Raw genomic sequence first — 20,016 nt, 5'->3', positions numbered from 1 at the left:
CAGTTCCTGCATGTGTCTTGTTCTTTCTGTAGACATGCTGCATTTTCTGCGATGAAATCTCAGATCACTGTATGTTCTGCCTTGGGGTATACGAATAAATTATAACAATAATTACAAGATTGAGTCAAGTACAATAATATACAATAAAATCAGCTCACCTCAATAGACTTTGGCCATAGTGGTGTTTTGGGAAAATTATATCTGTAGACTTCATTAGCAGTAGTATTAACATCAACAGCTGCAACAATGTTAGCAGATACTCCGCTCTCTGTTAAAAACAACAAATAGTTCTGTGAATGTGAATCCTAATTAAAACAGATACAACAGAGTTGCATAGAAAGGCAAAAAGAAACAAACAAGATTCTGGCACATTTTTCCATATAAAACTTAAAAGAAAACTATGCAGAAAAAAAAACAAAAAACTATTCAGTCTCACAGTTAATTTAACATTTTACAGATTTTCTAAGAATAATATTTCAATCTTTTAAATTATTCTATCACATCTACTTTGTAACAAACATATGAATCCAAAAATCCAATTAACTGTAGATCAATTTTCAATCATACACACTTAAAAACTGCAGAATAAATTGATATGTAATAATATTTATTCATTCTCAACTGTTGCAATACGTAAAATTGCAGGCTCATCTGAGACAGGTAAATTAACACTGACACCTAGTGTATGCTACCTCAACCAAATAATGACTGTGTGACCATAATATGATTATTAAACTTACATTTTATCCTCAAACAGTTTTGTAGAGTTTAAAGCAACTGAAACATATAGGTCGAGATTACATATGCCCCGCACCGCCCGTAATTTCACCTCGCACATCGGGGTATCACATAAACCCCGCCGGCAGTTCATAAAGTGCCGTAAGTCGGATAAACTAGCGAAGTCCAGAAATGAGCGTAAATACTAATTTCTGGAGTCGCCAGTGACTTACGGCACTTTAGAAACTGCTGGCACCTAAGAAAATAAAAAAAGTAAAATCTCTGGTAAAAGTCTAACCCGCCTCCCGAAAATAAACCCGACACGTAAACCCCTATATCCGCCATCAAACCCACATCGGAACTAATAATAAAAGTATTAACCCCTAAACCGACAACCCCCCACAACGCAATATGCCTAATTAAACTATTAAGCCCTAATACGCCATTCACACACATCGCGATCTACCTAATAAAATGTATTAACCCCTAATCTGCCATTAAACCACATTGCAACAAACCTTATAAAACTATTAACCCCCAAACCGCTAAACCCAAACACAATAATCCTAATAAAACTATTAACCCCCAATCTGCCAAACCCCCACAACCAAGTACCCTAATTAACCTATTAACCCCTAATCCGCCAGACCCCCACAACGCAAATAACTAATTAAATTACTAAATCCCCTAACCTAACACCCCCCTAAATTAACCCCAATTACCTAAATTAAAAAATACTAAGTTACAATTAAAATAAAAAAGCTAACATTACTTAAAAAAAAAAAAAAAAAAAATTAATCTAATCTAAGATTACAAGAAATAAATAAGGTCTAAAATTAAATTAAAAAAAATTAAACCTAATCCCTATGAAAATAAAAAGCCCCCCAAAATAAAAACACCCCCTAATCTAATGCTAAACTATCATAAGCCCTTAAAAAAACAGAATTTATGCTTACCTGATAAATTACTTTCTCCAACGGTGTGTCCGGTCCACGGCGTCATCCATAACTTGTGGGAATATTCTCCTCCCCAACACGAAATGGCAAAGAGCACAGCAAAAGCTGTCCATATAGTCCCTCCCAGGCTCCGCCCCCCCCCAGTCATTCGACCGACGGACAGGAGAAAAAAAGGAGAAACTTTAGGGTGCCGTGGTGACTGTAGTTAAAGAAAGAAATTTATCAAACCTGATTAAAAAACCAGGGCGGGCCGTGGACCGGACACACCGTTGGAGAAAGTAATTTATCAGGTAAGCATAAATTCTGTTTTCTCCAACATTGGTGTGTCCGGTTCAATAACTTGTGGGAACCAATACCAAAGCTTTAGGACACGGATGAAGGGAGGGAGCAAATCAGGTTACCTAAACAGAAGGCACCACGGCTTGCAAAACCTTTCTCCCAAAAATAGCCTCCGAAGAAGCAAAAGTATCAAATTTGTAGAATTTGGCAAAAGTGTGCAGAGAAGACCAAGTCGCTGCCTTACATATCTGATCAAAAGAAGCCTCGTTCTTGAAGGCCCAAGTGGAAGCCACAGCCCTAGTAGAGTGAGCTGTGATTCGTTCGGGAGGCTGCCGTCCGGCAGTCTCGTAAGCCAATCGGATGATGCTTTTCAGCCAAAAGGAAAGAGAGGTAGCAGTAGCTTTTTGACCTCTCCTCTTGCCAGAATAAACGACAAACAGAGAAGACGTTTGTCTGAAATCCTTTGTTGCTTCTAAATAGAACTTTAAAGCACGGACTACATCTAAATTGTGTAACAAACGTTCCTTCTTTGAAACTGGATTCGGGCACAAAGAAGGCACAACTATTTCCTGGTTAATATTCTTGTTGGAAACAACTTTTGGAAGGAAACCAGGTTTAGTACGCAAAACAACCTTATCTGAATGGAACACCAGATAGGGCGGATTACACTGCAGAGCAGATAATTCAGAAACTCTTCTAGCAGAAGAAATAGCAACCAAAAACAGAACTTTCCAAGATAACAACTTGATATCTATGGAATGTAAGGGTTCAAACGGAACCCCTTGAAGAACTGAAAGAACTAAATTTAGACTCCAGGGGAGGAGTCAAAGGTCTGTAAACAGGCTTGATCCTGACCAAAGCCTGAACAAAAGCTTGAACATCTGGCACAGCTGCCAGTCGTTTGTGTAACAAGACAGATAAAGCAGAAATCTGTCCTTTTAGAGAACTCGCTGACAATCCCTTATCCAAACCTTCTTGGAGAAAGGAAAGGATCCTAGGAACTTTAATCTTACTCCATGAGAATCCCTTGGATTCACACCAACAGATATATCTTTTCCATATTTTATGGTAAATCTTTCTAGTCACAGGTTTTCTGGCTTGTACCAGAGTATCTATCACAGAATCCGAAAACCCACGCTTAGATAAATTCAAGCGTTCAATTTCCAAGCAGTCAGCTGGAGAGAAACTAGATTTGGATGTTCGATGGACCTTGTACTAGAAGATCCTGTCTCAAAGGTAGCTTCCATGGTGGAGCCGATGACATATTCACCAGGTCTGCATACCAAGTCCTGCGTGGCCACGCAGGAGCTATCAAAATCACTGAGGCCTTCTCCTGTTTGATCCTGGCTACCAGCCTGGGAATGAGAGGGAACGGTGGAAACGCATAAGCTAGGTTGAAGGCCCAAGGCGCCACCAATGCATCCACTAGAGTCGCCTTGGGATCCCTGGATCTGGACCCGTAGCAAGGAACCTTGAAGTTCTGACGAGACGCCATCAGATCCATGTCTGGAATGCCCCATAATTGGGTCAACTGGGCAAACACCTCCGGGTGGAGTTCCCACTCCCCCGGATGGAAAGTCTGACGACTCAGATAATCCGCCTCCCAGTTGTCTACTCCTGGGATGTGTATCGCAGATAGGTGGCAGGAGTGATCCTCCGCCCATTTGATGATTTTGGTCACCTCTCTCATCGCCAGAGAACTCCTTGTTCCCCCCTGATGGTTGATGTAAGCAACAGTCGTCATGTTGTCTGATTGGAATCTTATGAATCTGGCCTTTGCTAGTTGAGGCCAAGCCCGGAGAGCATTGAATATCGCTCTCAGTTCCAGAATGTTTATCGGGAGAAGAGACTCTTCCCGGGACCATAGACCCTGAGCTTTCAGGGAATCCCAGACCGCGCCCCAGCCTAATAGACTGGCGTTGGTCGTGACGATGACCCACTCTGGTCTGCGGAAGCTCATTCCCTGGGACAGGTGATCCTGGGTCAGCCACCAACGGAGTGAGTCTCTGGTCTTCTGATCTACTTGAATCATTGGAGACAAGTCTGTATAGTCCCCATTCCACTGTTTGAGCATGCACAGTTGTAATGGTCTTAGATGAATACGCGCAAAAGGAACTATGTCCATTGCTGCAACCATCAACCCTACTACTTCCATGCACTGAGCTATGGAAGGCCGTAGAACAGAGTGAAGAACTTGACAAGCATTTAGAAGCTTTGACTTTCTGACATCTGTCAGGAAAATCTTCATTTCTAAAGAATCTATTATTGTCCCCAAGAAAGGGACTCTTGTCAACGGAGACAGTGAACTTTTTTCTATGTTCACCTTCCACCCGTGAGATCTGAGAAAGGCTAGAACAATGTCTGTGTGAGCCCTTGCTTTTGAAAGAGACGACGCTTGAATTAGGATGTCGTCCAAGTAAGGTGCCACTGAAATGCCCCTTGGTCTTAGAACCGCTAGAAGGGACCCGAGCACCTTTGTGAAAATCCTTGGAGCAGTGGCTAGTCCGAATGGGAGAGCCACGAACTGGTAATGTTTGTCCAGAAAGGCGAACCTTAGGAACTGATGATGATCTTTGTGGATAGGAATATGTAGATACGCATCCTTTAGATCCACGGTAGTCATAAATTGACCCTCCTGGATTGTAGGTAAAATCGTTCAAATAGTTTCCATTTTGAACGATGTCACTCTGAGAAATTTGTTTAGAATTTTTAAATCCAGAATTGGTCTGAAAGTTCCCTCTTTTTTGGGAACTACAAACAGATTTGAGTAAAACCCCAGGCCTTGTTCCACAGTTGGAACTGGGTGTATCACTCCCATTTTTAACAGGTTTTCTACACAATGTAAGAATGCCTGTCTCTTTATTTGGTTTGAAGATAAGCGAGACAAGTGGAACCTTCCCCTTGGGGGTAGTTCCTTGAATTCTAGAAGATAACCCTGAGAGACTATTTCTAGTGCCCAGGGATCCTGAACATCTCTTGCCAAGCCTGAGCAAAGAGAGAGAGTCTGCCCCCTACTAGATCCGGTCCCGGATCGGGGGCTACCCCTTCATGCTGTTTTGGTAGCAGCAGCAGGTTTCTTGGCCTGCTTACCCTTGTTCCAGCCTTGCATCGGTTTCCAAGCTGGTTTAGTCTGGGAAGCATTACCCTCTTGCCTAGAGGCTGCAGAGTTGGAGACCGGTCCCTTCCTGAAATTGCGAAAGAACGAAAATTTGACTTATTCTTAGCCTTGAAAGGCCTATCTTGTGGAGGGCATGGCCCTTACCCCCAGTGATGTCTGAAATAATCTCTTTCAATTCTGGCCCAAAGAGGGTCTTACCTTTGAAAGGGATATTAAGCAATTTTGTCTTGGAAGATACATCCGCTGACCAAGACTTTAGCCAGAGCGCTCTGCGCGCCACAATTGCAAACTCTGAATTTTTCGCCGCTAATCTCGCTAACTGCAAAGCGGCATCTAAAATAAAGGAATTAGCTAACTTAAGTGCGTGAATTCTGTCCATAACTTCCTCATACGGAGTCTCTCTACTGAGCGATTTTTCTAGTTCTTCGAACCAGAACCACGCTGCTGTAGTGACAGGAATAATACACGAAATAGGTTGAAGGAGGTAACCTTGCTGTACAAAAATCTTTTTAAGCAAACCCTCCAATTTTTATCCATAGGATCTTTGAAAGCACAATTGTCCTCAATAGGAATGGTCGTTGCGTTGGCTAGTGTAGAAACCCGCCCTCCTCGACCTTAGGAACTGTTTGCCATAAGTCCTTTCTGGGGTCGACCATGGGAAATAATTTCTTAAATATAGGAGGAGGGACAAAAGGTATGCCTGGCTTCTCCCACTCCTTATTCACTATGTCCGCCACCCGCGCTTGGGTATTGGAAAAGCGTTGGGGTGCACCGGGACCTCTAGGGAACTTGTCCATCTTGCACAATTTTTATGGATGACCAATTGTCACAATCATCCAGAGTAGATAGCACCTCCTTAAGCAGTGCGCGGAGATGCTCTAATTTAAATTTAAATGTCACAACATCTGCCTGTCTGAGAAATTCTTCCTGAATTAGAAATTTCCCCATCTGACAAAACCTCCCTCATTGCCCACTTCAGATTGGTGTGAGGGTATGACAGAAAAATTATCATCAGCGCCTTCCCTGCTCTACAGTGTTTAAAACAGAGCAATCGCGCTTTCTCTGAAATGCAGGGCATTTTGGGATAAAATATTTGCTATGGAGTTATCCATTACTGCCGTCAATTGTTGCATAGTAACAAGCATTGGCGCGCTAGAAGTACTAGGGGCCTCCTGCGTGGGCAAAACTGGTGTAGACACAGAAGGAGATGATGTAGAACTATGTCTACTCCCTTCATCTGAGGAATCATCTTGGGCAACTTTACTATCTGTGACAGTACTGTGCTTACTTTGTTTGGATGCTATGGCACAATTATCACACATTTTAGAAGGGGGAGACACATTGGCTTCCATACATACAGAACATGATCTAACTGAAGGCACAGACATGTTAAACAGGCTTAAACTTGTTAATAAAGTAAAAAAAAACGTTTTAAAACAAAACCGTTACTGTCTCTTTAAATTTTAAACAGGGCACACTTTATTACTGAATATGTGAAAAACTATGAAGGAATTATTCAATCTTAACCAAAATTTCACCACAGTGTCTTAAGCATTCAAAGCATTGCACCCCAAATTTCAGGCTGTTAAACCTTAAAATGTGGAAACCGGAGCCGTTTACAATTTTAACCCCCTTACAGTCCCAGCCCCAGCCTTTGCTGCGACTTCACCAAACCCAGGGGAGTATACGATACCAAATGAAGCCTTCTAGGAACCTTTTCAATGAACTCCAGACCCACACACATGCAGCTGCATTGTCAGGTTTCATAAGTTGTGTGTGGATCAGCCAATCGATTGAACTATATTCTGATTGGCTGATTCCATCAGCCAATCAGAAAATTCCTACCTTAATTCCGATTGGCTGATAGAATCCTATCAGCCAATCGGAATTCGAGGGACGCCATCTTGGATGACGTCCCTTAAAGGAACCGTCATTCGTCGTCTAGTCGTCGGAAGAAGAGGATGGATCCGCGCTGGAGGTCTTCAAGATGGAGCCGGTCGTCATCGGATGGAAGAAGATAGAAGATGCCGCTTGGAGAAGATGTTTGCCGGTCCGGATGTCCTCTTCTTGCCGGATAGGAGGAAGACTTTGGACCCTCTTCTGGACTTCTTCAGTGGATGTCTAGCCCCCGCTTGGGTTGGATGAAGATCTTGGAGCCAGGACGGATCGGTGAACCTGGCATGGTGAAGACAAGGTAGGAAGATCATCAGGGGGGTAGTGTTAGGTTTATTTAAGGGGGGTTTGGGTTAGATTAGGGGTATGTGGGTGGTGGGTTGTAATGTTGGGGGGGGTATAGTATGTTTTTTTTTACAGGCAAAAGAGCTGAAATTCTTGGGGCATGCCCCGCAAAGGGCCCTGTTCAGGGCTGGTAAGGTAAAAGAGCTTGTAATATTTGTATTTTAGAATAGGGTAGGGAATTTTTTATTTTGGGGGGCTTTGTTATTTTATTAGGGGGCTTAGAGTAGGTGTAATTAGTTTAAAATTGTTGTAATATTTTTCTTATGTTTGTAAATATTTTATTATTTTCTGTAACTTAGTTCTTTTTTATTTTTTGTACTTTAGATAGTTTATTTAATTTTATTTATTTGTAGCAATTGTGTTTAATTAATTTATTGATAGTGTAGTGTTAGGTTAATTGTAGGTAATTGTAGGTAGTTTATTTAATTATTTTATTGATAGGGTAGTGTTAGGTTTAATTATATCTTAGGTTAGGATTTATTTTACAGGTAAATTTGTAATTATTTTAACTAGGTAACTATTAAATAGTTCTTAACTATTTAATAGCTATTGTACCTGGTTAAAATAATTACAAAGTTGCCTGTAAAATAAATATTAATCCTAAAATAGGTATAATATAATTATAATTTATATTGTAGCTATATTAGGATGTATTTTACAGGTAAGTATTTAGCTTTAAATAGGAATTATTTATTTAATAAGAGTTAATTTATTTCGTTAGATAAAAATTATATTTAACTTAGGGGGGTGTTAGTGTTAGGGTTAGACTTAGCTTTAGGGGTTAATACATTTATTAGAATAGCGGTGAGCTCCGGTCGGCAGATTAGGGGTTAATAATTGAAGGTAGGTGTCGGCGATGTTAGGGAGGGCAGATTAGGGGTTAATACTATTTATGATAGGGTTAGTGAGGCGGATTAGGGGTTAATAACTTTATTATAGTAGCGCTCAGGTCCGCTCGGCAGATTAGGGGTTAATAAGTGTAGGTAGGTGTCGGCGACGTTGTGGGGGGCAGATTAGGGGTTAATAAATATAACATAGGGGTCGGCGATGTTAGGGGTAGCAGATTAGGGGTACATAGGGATAACGTAGGTGGCGGCGATTTGCGGTCGGAAGAGTAGGGGTTAATTATTTTAAGTAGCTTGCGGCGACGTTGTGGGGGGCAAGTTAGGGGTTAATAGATATAATACAGGGGTCGGCGGTGTTAGGGGCAGCAGATTAGGGGTACATAAGTATAACGTAGGTGGCGGTCGGCAGATTAGGGGTTAAAAATTTTAATCGAGTGGCGGCGATGTGGGGGGACCTCGGTTTAGGGGTACATAGGTAGTTTATGGGTGTTAGTGTACTTTAGGGTACAGTAGTTAAGAGCTTTATAAACCGGCGTTAGCCAGAAAGCTCTTAACTCCTGCTATTTTCAGGCGGCTGGAATCTTGTCGTTAGAGCTCTAACGCTCACTGCAGAAACGACTCTAAATACCAGCGTTAGAAAGATCCCATTGAAAAGATAGGCTACGCAAATGGCGTAGGGGGATCTGCGGTATGGAAAAGTCGCGGCTGAAAAGTGAGCGTTAGACCCTTTAATCACTGACTCCAAATACCAGCGGGCGCCCAAAACCAGCGTTAGGAGCCTCTAACGCTGGTTTTGACGGCTACCGCCGAACTCTAAATCTAGGCCTAAGTTTCTTACATTCGGCTTTCTGCCGCAACTCGTGCTCTGACGTCAGACGCCATTCTCAGAACAGACCGGAACACAGTAAGTCTTTGCATCGCAACTAATTTCAGCAGCATCAAGTCTCCGGTAAGAAGGCGAGACTGACTTTAAGGTACAGCTTCATCTATCTGAGTGTCTAAAGTCTAATAACCTGATCAAACAATCTTTCTATCAGTTGTCCGCTTTTACCCTATTTTACTACTTATGAATGACTGTTTCCTCCTAATCGCCTAACTAATGCAATACCTTAGCTGAAGATTATACTAAGTTTAACTTGTACGCAAGTCCTCATACTATGCAAGGATACTTTTCAAAAACCCAACTTCATGTGATGCAATATCAGATAAGATTTGAATCTTAATAGAATACTATTGACTTTTACTCACTTAATCTTTATACTCTTGTCTTATGAAGTTAATAAGATAAGTTGTCATACTGATAAAATTAATTCCATCAACTTCAGTATACTTTTGTATCTTCTGGTACATTATTATAATAACCACACCTGAAACATCTGTTAATACTTCTACATAGTGTTAATAACTATTCAGGTGTAACACATATTACATTTTTTTGTACTAGATAAGAGAAATCCTGTTGTACCAGTTACATATTACTAAGCCATAAAAAATTATATCAATGGAACAACCAGACCTCCCACAGGTTGTTTACGATATGTCCCAAAAGATGGATCAGATGGGAAAAGCTATCATAGATTTACAAACTGAGAACAAAGTTTTGAGGGGGCTTATAAAAGATTCTAAGGAACACTATTCCAGCTCTCTGGAACCTCAAGTTTGTCTACCAGAAATATTTTCAGGAGATAGGAGGTCATATAGACAGTTCAAAAATGCATGTGCTCTCCTATATAACTTAAAACCTAGAACATACTCGAATGACAGGGTGAAAGTTTTAACCACCATATCATATCTAAGGGCTGAACCTAGGATTTGGGCAGACCAACTGTGTGAAGCTAACTCTCCTCTTTTGAATTCTGTAACTGACTTCTTTCAGGCCATGGATGAACTTTATTGTGACACCGACATTCAGCTTTCTGCAGAGTTGAAAATGAGACAATTGAAACAAGGTAAAAGGCCTGTCGAGGACTATATTACAGAATTTAAGTTATATGCTACAGATTCATCTTGGAGTCGAATTTCTCTGAGAAATCAATTCAGGCTTGGTCTCTCGGAGACATTGAAGGATGAGCTTGCACGCACTGAAATACCTGAGTCTCTTGAAGCCTTAATGAGATTGGCTACTCAAATTGATCGCCGAATTCGAGAGCGTAAAGCAGAGCGCTATCATACTGATTCCCAGTATAAGGTTCAAGCCACAGTTCATCCAAAAGTACCCACAACTTCAACAGAAAAGACCACCCCCATGGAGATTGGCATGTTGCGAGGACCCCTAACTACAGATGAAAAATTACGTCGCAGGGCACAGCACCTATGTATGTATTGTGCCGACCCTACCCACACAGTCGCTGACTGTCCAACTCTACGCAAGAACAAGAAGAGTAAGTTTACATTTATGCATAAGACTGATTCTCATGAGAGTTCCCAAACTTATTGTGACTTATCTCTTTTAATACAGTGGGACCATAAGAGGTTGAACGCCAAAGCAATAATAGACTCCGGAGCTTCAGGCAACTTTATGGATATCAATTTTGTTCACCTCAATAAAATACCTGTTGTTGAAAAGAAATCCCCTGTATTCCTCAGAGTTATTGATGGGTCCACTCTCACAACAGGACCTATCACTCAACACACTATACCTCTTTTAACTTCTACTGATTCAGGGCATATTGAATTTATTGTTTTCGATATCATTCCATCACCTCATTTTCCTCTTGTTCTAGGATTAACCTGGCTACAGTTACACAATCCTCTTATTAACTGGCAACGTCTACAAGTAAACTTTACTTCACCCTATTGCAAAAGTACATGTTATCCACAACAAGACATATTACTCACAGACTCTAATACTCCACCATTACCATCATTCTACACAGATTTCTCTGATGTATTTAGTAAGGTAGAAGCGGAGACTCTACCTCCCCATCGGATTTATGATTGTCCGATAGAATTAATTCCTGGTTCTACTCTCCCTGTAGGTCATCTATATCCATTAAGCCAACCTGAACTCAACCATTTAAAGGAGTACCTCTCTGAAAATTTACGCAAGGGTTTCATAAGACCTTCTACATCCCCTTCAGCAGCCGGAATGTTCTTTGTCACAAATAAAGACAAAACTTTAAGACCAATAATAGATTACCGGGAATTAAACAAATGCACAGTAAAGAACCGCTACCCGTTACCTTTAATTCCCGAGTTAATTGAAAGATTAACTGATGCAACAATTTTTTCTAAGCTTGATCTGAGAGGTGCGTATAATCTCATTCGTATACGCCAAGGGGACGAATGGCTCACTGCGTTCAGGACCAGATACGGTCTTTTTGAGTACTTAGTGATGCCATTCGGTCTCTGTAACGCTCCTGCCACGTTCCAGCATTTCATTAACAACATCTTCAGAGATTTGCTGGACGTGTGCATGGTGGTGTACCTCGATGATATTTTAATATACTCAAGAAATGAAGAGGAACATATCAAACACGTTCGTTGGGTGTTGGCTAGACTCAGAATTCATAAACTTTATGCCAAACCCGAGAAATGTTCTTTCCATGACACCACCATATCGTTTTTGGGTTACACCATCTCGCCCTCTGGTATACAAATGCAGACTGAAAAAGTAGAAGCCGTAAAAGAGTGGCCCACACCTATGAATAAAAAGGAGTTACAGAGATTCCTCGGTTTCTCGAATTATTATCGAAAATTTATTAAGGGTTTCTCAGAGATTGTCAAACCACTCACACAATTAACTGGAACAAGTTTACCTTTTAAATGGACTCCAAACCATACTAAAGTCTTTGAACAACTCAAGACATCCTTCACAACTGCTCCTATTTTGAGGTTCCCTGATGTTAACTTACCTTATATACTTGAGGTCGACTCCCCTGATCATTCTATTGGTGCAGTACTGTCTCAACAAAAAACTGATACTGAACCATTACACCCTGTTTCATTTTTCTCTAAAGAAATGAATCCAGCTGAGAGGAATTATGCAATAGGTGATAAAGAGTTACTGGCCATCCGTAAATCACTGGAGTTTTGGAGACATCTCTTAGAAGGGGCTTTACATCCTATCATAATTTTTACCGATCACAAGAATCTACAATATTTACAAAATAATAAAACCCTCTCATCTAGACAAGTACGTTGGTCTCTTTACTTTTCTAGATTCGATTTCCATATAATCTATCGTCCTGCCTCTAAGAATGGTAAAGCCGACGCTCTTTCAAGGCAAGAATCAGATCTACCTGAGATAACATACCCAACAAGTATCATTCCTACAGACCGATTCCTAGGCTTTACTACAACCTTTCTTAAAGAGGTTAAAAGGTTTTCTATTCAACCACCATCAATTAAGAACACTCTCATATCCCAGAAGGATGGTATTTATTATTTTAAAGGAAAGATGTATATTCCTAACGAATTGAGGCATCAAATTTTACAACAACATCATGATTCTCCTCTAGCCGGACATCCTGGTGTTTCACGCACTATGGACTTACTATCCAGAAAATATTGGTGGCCTAACATGCTTTCCTCAGTCCTTGATTTTGTTAAATCATGCGTTGTATGTCAAGTTTCAAAAGCAGAAAGAAAATCTCCTTATGGTCTATTAATGCCTATTTCCATCGCAGAAGGTCCGTGGCAACAAATTAGTATGGACTTTATTGTTGAATTACCACCATCAAATAATTATACGACTATACTAGTTGTCATTGACACTTTCACTAAAATGGCACACTTTTTGCCATTTCATAAATTACCATCATCATCTGAAACAGCTACATTGTTCATCGATAACATCATCAAATTGCATGGTATCCCAAAAACAATCATATCTGACAGAGGTTCTCAATTTACCTCAAGGTTTTGGAGGAACTTGTGTTTATCCCTGAAAATAGATCACCATTACACTACTTCTTTCCATCCTCAAGCTAATGGACAAGCTGAAAGGTTAAATCAGTGGTTGGATGAATATTTAAGGTGTTTCTGTTCATATCAACAAAATGATTGGTATAAGTTTTTAGCACTCGCTGAATTTGCATACAACAACTTAACCAATTCCTCAACTAAACTTACACCATTCTATGCCAACTATGCTTATCATCCAAATTTTGATTCACTTTCACCTACTCCATCCGTATCTCCAACTGTAGACGAGTTGAATAATACCCTTCTTGATAACTTCAGATTCCTTAAGGAAAATATTGCCAAAGCACAAGCAACACAAAAACACTTTTATGACTTACGTCATAGGAAGCCTCCTGTGTATAAAATTGGTGATATGGTTTGGTTGTCCACAAAAAACCTTCGCATTCAGGTCCCTAGTAGAAAACTAACCCAAAAGTTTTGTGGTCCTTTTCCTATTTCACGAATTGTTAATGAGAATGCAGTCACACTAACTCTGCCTGATACTTTGAAAGTTCACCCAACTTTTCATGTATCATTGCTTAAACCGTATCTTCCCACTAGATCAACTCTTTCACTACTGCCTTCCAACTTGAGTTCTGAGGATTCAGGGATTTATGAAGTTCAATCAGTACTCGATTCCAGATTCTATAAAGGAGTGTTACAGTATTTAGTTTGTTGGAAAAATTTTACCGAAGACGAAGACAGCTGGGAACCATCCTCTAATCTTCAAGCTCCTCGCTTGGTGGCTCAGTTTCATCAACGTTTTCCTGATCGTCCGCGGCCTTAAGCTGTGGAACAGCTTGCCTGAGGAGGGGGTCCTGTCAGGTTTCATAAGTTGTGTGTATACCTTTAAATTCTGGCTGACCTATCATGCTTCCACACCCCCTTTATAACACCTGCAAAACTGTCCTTCCTTGCTTAGTAATTTGTTACAACTGCCACGGTAGTACAACTTCTCCTAAGCTCCTGGATTACTTAAATTCACTAATATCAACTGGATTTAAGATCCTGAATTTCTTCAGAACTATTGCCTTTAAAAAATACCGCTACAATTTCTCTGCTTGCTACTAATTTCTAACAGTGTTTGTGCAAGTCTCTTTTCAGTTTTTCTGCTAACGTTTACATCGGATTACAGATTGTCTTCGTGGATTTACTATCACAATTCTCTCAACTACCTTGACCAAGGATTCTGCATACAGAGTGGTAAAGATACTTTGAACATTTAATCATTCGCTTACAATTTACAGATTAAGTTTCTTACATTCGGCTTTCTGCCGCAACTCGTGCTCTGACGTCAGACGCCATTCTCAGAACAGACCGGAACACAGTAAGTCTTTGCATCGCAACTAATTTCAGCAGCATCAAGTCTCCGGTAAGAAGGCGAGACTGACTTTAAGGTACAGCTTCATCTATCTGAGTGTCTAAAGTCTAATAACCTGATCAAACAATCTTTCTATCAGTTGTCCGCTTTTACCCTATTTTACTACTTATGAATGACTGTTTCCTCCTAATCGCCTAACTAATGCAATACCTTAGCTGAAGATTATACTAAGTTTAACTTGTACGCAAGTCCTCATACTATGCAAGGATACTTTTCAAAAACCCAACTTCATGTGATGCAATATCAGATAAGATTTGAATCTTAATAGAATACTATTGACTTTTACTCACTTAATCTTTATACTCTTGTCTTATGAAGTTAATAAGATAAGTTGTCATACTGATAAAATTAATTCCATCAACTTCAGTATACTTTTGTATCTTCTGGTACATTATTATAATAACCACACCTGAAACATCTGTTAATACTTCTACATAGTGTTAATAACTATTCAGGTGTAACACATATTACATTTTTTTGTACTAGATAAGAGAAATCCTGTTGTACCAGTTACATGCATGTACTGATCTCAAAAGTAACTGCGCAGTAATGGCGCGAAAATGAGGCTCTACCTACTACAGAGAAAGGCCCTTCCTGACTGGGAAGGTGTCTAAACAAGTGCATGACGTAAAAAAAGTTCCCCAAAGTTATAAAAGTGTGAAAATCAACTTCAAACTGTATAAAATACCTAAATAAAGCAATCGATTTAGCCCATAAAAGTGTCTACCAGTTTATAGCCCATATTAAGCCCTTTATTCTGTTTGAGACTAAGAAAATGGCTTACCGATCCTCATGAGGGGAAAAATGACAGCCTTCCAGCATTACACAGTCTTGTTAGAAAAATGGCTAGTCATACATTAAGCAGAAAAGTCTGTAAACTGTTCCCCCCAACTGAAGTTCTCTCAGCTCAACAGTCCTGTGTGGGAACAGCAATCGATTTTAGTTACTGCTGCTAAAATCATACCCCTCTCATAAACAGAACTCTTCATCTCTTTCTGTTTCAGAGTAAATAGTACATACCAGCACTATTTTAAAATAACAAACTCTTGATAGTAGAATAAAAACTACAACTAAACACCACATACTCTTCACCATCTCCGTGGAGATGCTACTTGTTCAGAGCGGGAAAGAGAATGACGGGGGGGCGGAGCCTGGGAGGGACTATATGGACAGCTTTTGCTGTGCTCTTTGCCATTTCCTGTTGGGGAGGAGAATATTCCCACAAGTTATGGATGACGCCGTGGACCGGACACACCAATGTTGGAGAAATTCAAATCAGCCAATAGGATAAGAGCTACTGAAATCCTATTGGCTATTCAGTGTACGGCGGCGATCGTACAAAGAGGATCCTCCATGCTCCATGGTTCCGCGGTCGCCGGTCCTGCTCCGCGCTCCTCTCCGCTTCGGCTTGGTCCTGGTTGAAGAAGGAAGTGATCCCAGCTTGGAAGAAGATGTATGCCGCTTGGAAGAAGACTTCCCTGCCGCCTGAAACAGGACCTTTTCCGCCGGACTTCAGGAACGGTGAGTACCTATTTGCGGGGTTAGACTTGGATTTTTTATTTTTTGTGTGGGTTTTTTTTTTTTTTTAGATTAGGGATTTATTGGGCACTCTTAAAAGAGCTGAATGCCCTTTTAAGGGCAATGGGTAGTTTAGGTTTTTTAGTGGTAGGTTTATTTATTTTGGGGGGTTTGGTGGGTGGGGGGTTTTACTGTTAGAGCGGGGACTTAGTATTGTTTAAGGTAAAAGAGCTGCCCTACAAAAAGCCCTATTAAGGGCTATTGGTAGTTTAGCATTAGATTGGGGGGGTTTATTTTGGGGTGGCTTTTTTATTTTCATAGGGATTAGGTTTAATTTTTTAGGGGTTAATAGATTTATTAGGATTATTGCATTGTGTGGGATTGGCGGATTAGGGGGTAATAGTTTTATTAGGTTTATTGCAATGTAGGTTAATGGTGGATTATGGGTTAATACAATTATTAGGTTTATTGCGATGTGGGTTGATGGCGGATTAGGGGTTAATATACTTTATTAGTTACTGCGGTGGTGGATTGCGGTTGACAGGTAGATAGATATTGCGCATGTGTTAGGTGTTAGTTGTTAGTTTATATTTTAAGGCAGATACGGGAGTTATGGTGCTCACAATTTCAGGGCAAGGCGTGATGCGCCTGTCTATGTGTGGCAAGGTGAAAATGGAGTAAAATTTCTAAATTTTTGCCGCCTAAGTCCTTGTGCTGAATATGTGATACCGATTTGCGACGCGGTTCTATGTTAGCATATGGGAGTAAAAAATGCGGGCAACGGGTGAAATATACGCTCCGCTTTTATATGCGACGCCGTATATGTGATACCAAAACCGCGTAAAAACCGGCGTCGCCGGCTTATGTGAGCGACACCGCTGTAATCTTGCCCATAGTTCCTGCTTAAAAAAAACTCCTTTGAAATGATTTAAAATTATAATCACACACAAACTCTAAGATTAGAAGAGCAATGTCTGACACAATAATGGACTTGTAAAAAGACATTTAGGGGATTACAAGTGAAGAACTAACGAGTTAAAGGGACAGTACACTGTAAAATTGTTTTTCCATAAATGTTCCCAGGAACTTAAATGGAAGGAACCACTGCCCGTAAAACCTTTCTCCCAAATATAGCCTCCGAAGAAGCAAAAGTATCAAATTTGTAAAATTTTGAAAAAATATGAAGCGAAGACCAAGTCGTCGCCTTGCAAATCTGATCAAAAGAAGACTCATTTTTAAAGGCCCAAGTGGAAGCCACAGCTCTAGTGGAATGAGTTGTAATCCTTTCAGGAGGTTGCTGTCCAGCAGTCTCATAGGCTAAGCGGATTAAGCTTCTTAGTCAAAAAGAAAAAGAGGTTGCCGAAGCCTTTTGACCTCTCCTCTGTCCAGAGTAGACAACAAACAAAGCAGATGTTTGACAAAAATCTTTAGTAGCTTGTAAGTAAAACTTTAAAGCACGGACCACGTCCAGATTGTGTAACACAAGGATGGAACAACAATCTCTTGATTGATATTCTTGTTAGATACCACCTTAGGTAAGAACCCAGGTTTGGTACGCAGGACTACCTTATCCGTATGAAAAATCAGATAAGGAGAATCACATTGTAAGGCAGATAGCTCAGAGACTCTACGAGCCGAGGAAATAGCTACCAAAAAAAAAAAAATTCCAAGATAAAAGCTTGATATCTATGTAATGAAGAGGTTCAAACGGAACTCCTTGAAGAACCTTAAGAACCAAGTTTAAGCTCCATGGTGGACCAACAGGTTTAAACACAGGCTTGATTCTAACTAAAGCCTGACAAAATGCCTGAACGTCTGGAACATCTGCCAGACGCTTAACTAGCTGACAATCCTTTTTCCAAACCTTCTTGGAGAAAAGATAATATCCTAGCAATCCTGACCTTACTCCATGAGTAACCCTTGGATTCACACCAATAAAGATATCTACGCCATACCTTATGGTAAATTTTCCTGGTGACAGGCTTTCGTGTCTGTCTTAAGGTATCAATAACTGACTCGGAGAAGCCACGCTTTGATAAAATCAAGCAATCAATCTCCAGGCAGTCAGCCTCAGAGAAATTAGATTTGGATGGTTGAAAGGACCCTGAAGTAGAAGGTCCTGTTTCAGAGGCAGAGACCATGGTGGAAAGGATGACATGTCCACTAGATCTGCATACCAGGTCCTGCGTGGCCACGCAGGTGCTATCAGAATCACCGATGCTCTCTCCTGCTTGATCTTGGCAATCAGTCGAGGGAGCAGAGGAAACAGTGGAAACACATAAGCCAGGTTGAAAGACCAGGGCGCTGCTAGAGCATCTATCAGTGTCGCCTTGGGATCCCTGGACCTGGATCCGAAACACGGAAGCTTGGCGTTCTGGCGAGACGCCATGAGATCCAGTTCTGGTTTGCCCCAACGATGAATCCGTTGTGCAAATGCCTCCGGATGGAGTTCCCACTCTCCCGGATGAAATGTCTGACGACTTAGAAAATCCGCCTCCCAGTGCTCTACACCTGGAATATGGATAGCTGATAGGTGACAAGAGTGAATCTCTGCCCAGCGAATTATTTTTGAAACTTCTAACATCTCTAGGGAACTTTCGTTCCCCCTTGATGGTTGATGTAAGCTACAGTCGTGATGTTGTCCGACTGAAATCTGATGTACCTCAGAGTTGCTAACTGAGGCCAAGCCTGAAGAGCCTTGAATATCGCTCTTAGTTCCAGAATATTTAATGGAAGGAGAGACTCCTCCTGAGTCCACGATCCCTGAGCCTTCAGGGAGTTCCAGACTGTACCCCAACCTAGAAGGCTGGCATCTGTCATAACAATTGTCCAATCTGGCCTGCGAAAGGTCATACCTTTGGACAGATGGACCTGAGATAGCCACCAGAGAAGAGAATCCCTGGTCTCTTGGTCCAGATTCAGTTGAGGGGACAAATCTGTGTAATCCCCGCTCCACTGACTGAGCATGCATAGTTGCAGCGGTCTGAGATGTAAGCGTGCAAACGGCACTATGTCCATTGCCGCTACCATTAAGCCGATTACTTCCATACACTGAACCACCGAAGGGCGCGGAATGGAATGAAGAACCCGGCAGGAATTTAGAAGCTTTGATAATCTGGACTCCGTCAGGTGAATTTTCATTTCTACAGAATCTATCAGAGTCCCTAGAAAGGAAACTCTTGTGAGTGGGGATAGAGAACTCTTTTCCTCGTTCACTTTCCACCCATGCGACCACAGAAATGCCAGTACTACGTCCGTATGAGACTTGGCAATTTGGAAGTTTGACGCCTGTATCAGGATGTCGTGTAAATAAGGGGCTACTGCTATGCCCTGCGGCCTTAGGACCGCCATAAGTGACCCTAGAACCTTTGTAAAGATTATTGGGGCTGTAGCTAATCCCAAGGGAAGAGCTACAACTGGTAATGCCTGTCTTAAAAGGCAAACCTGAGAAACCGATGATGATCTTTGTGTATCGGAATGTGAAGATAAGCATCCTTTAGATCCACTGTAGTCATATATTGACCCTCCTGGATCAGTGGTAGGATGGTACGAAGAGTTTCCATCTTGAACGACGGAACTTTGAGGAATTTGTTTAAGATCTTTAGATCCAAAATTGGTCTGAAGGTTCCCTCTTTTTTGGGAATCACAAACAGATTTGAGTAAAAACCCTGTTCCTGTTCCTCCTTTGGAACTGGATGGATCACTCTCATAACTAGGAGGACTCGTACACAGTGTAAGAATGCCTCTCTCTTTATCTGGTGTGCAGATAATTGTGAAAGGTGAAATCTCCCTTTTGGGGGGGAAGCTTTGAAGTCCAGAAGATATCCCTGGGATATAATTTCCAACGCCCAGGAATCCTGAACATCTCTTGCCCACGCCTGGGCAAAGAGTGAAAGTCTGCCCCCTACTAGATCCGTTCCCAGATAGGGGGCTGTTCCTTCATGCTGTCTTAGAGGCAGCAGCAGGCTTTTTTACCTGCTTACCTTTTTTCCATGTCAGGTTTGGTCTCCAGACCGTCTTGGATTGAGCAAAAGTTCCCTCTTGTTTATTATTAGAGGA

The 20,016-nt window shown here is 41.1% G+C and overlaps 1 protein-coding gene across 2 annotated transcripts in view; it reads right to left on the bottom strand.

The window, feature by feature from the left end:
• The window catches only part of TRDMT1 (tRNA aspartic acid methyltransferase 1), a 425,365-nt gene that overhangs the window by 278,198 nt on the left and 127,151 nt on the right, over positions 1 to 20,016 (bottom strand). For both annotated transcript variants that reach the window (XM_053713982.1, XM_053713981.1), the window contains exon 2: positions 159 to 268. In XM_053713982.1, coding sequence (XP_053569957.1) covers positions 159 to 268 — 110 coding nt within the window. The remainder of the gene's footprint in view (positions 1 to 158; positions 269 to 20,016) is intronic.

Source organism: Bombina bombina, chromosome 5 (genome assembly GCF_027579735.1).
Source record: "Bombina bombina isolate aBomBom1 chromosome 5, aBomBom1.pri, whole genome shotgun sequence".
Lineage (NCBI taxonomy): Eukaryota > Metazoa > Chordata > Amphibia > Anura > Bombinatoridae > Bombina > Bombina bombina.
The sequence above is the reverse complement of the archived record's forward strand: the minus strand, read 5'-3'. Positions and strand labels throughout refer to the sequence as shown.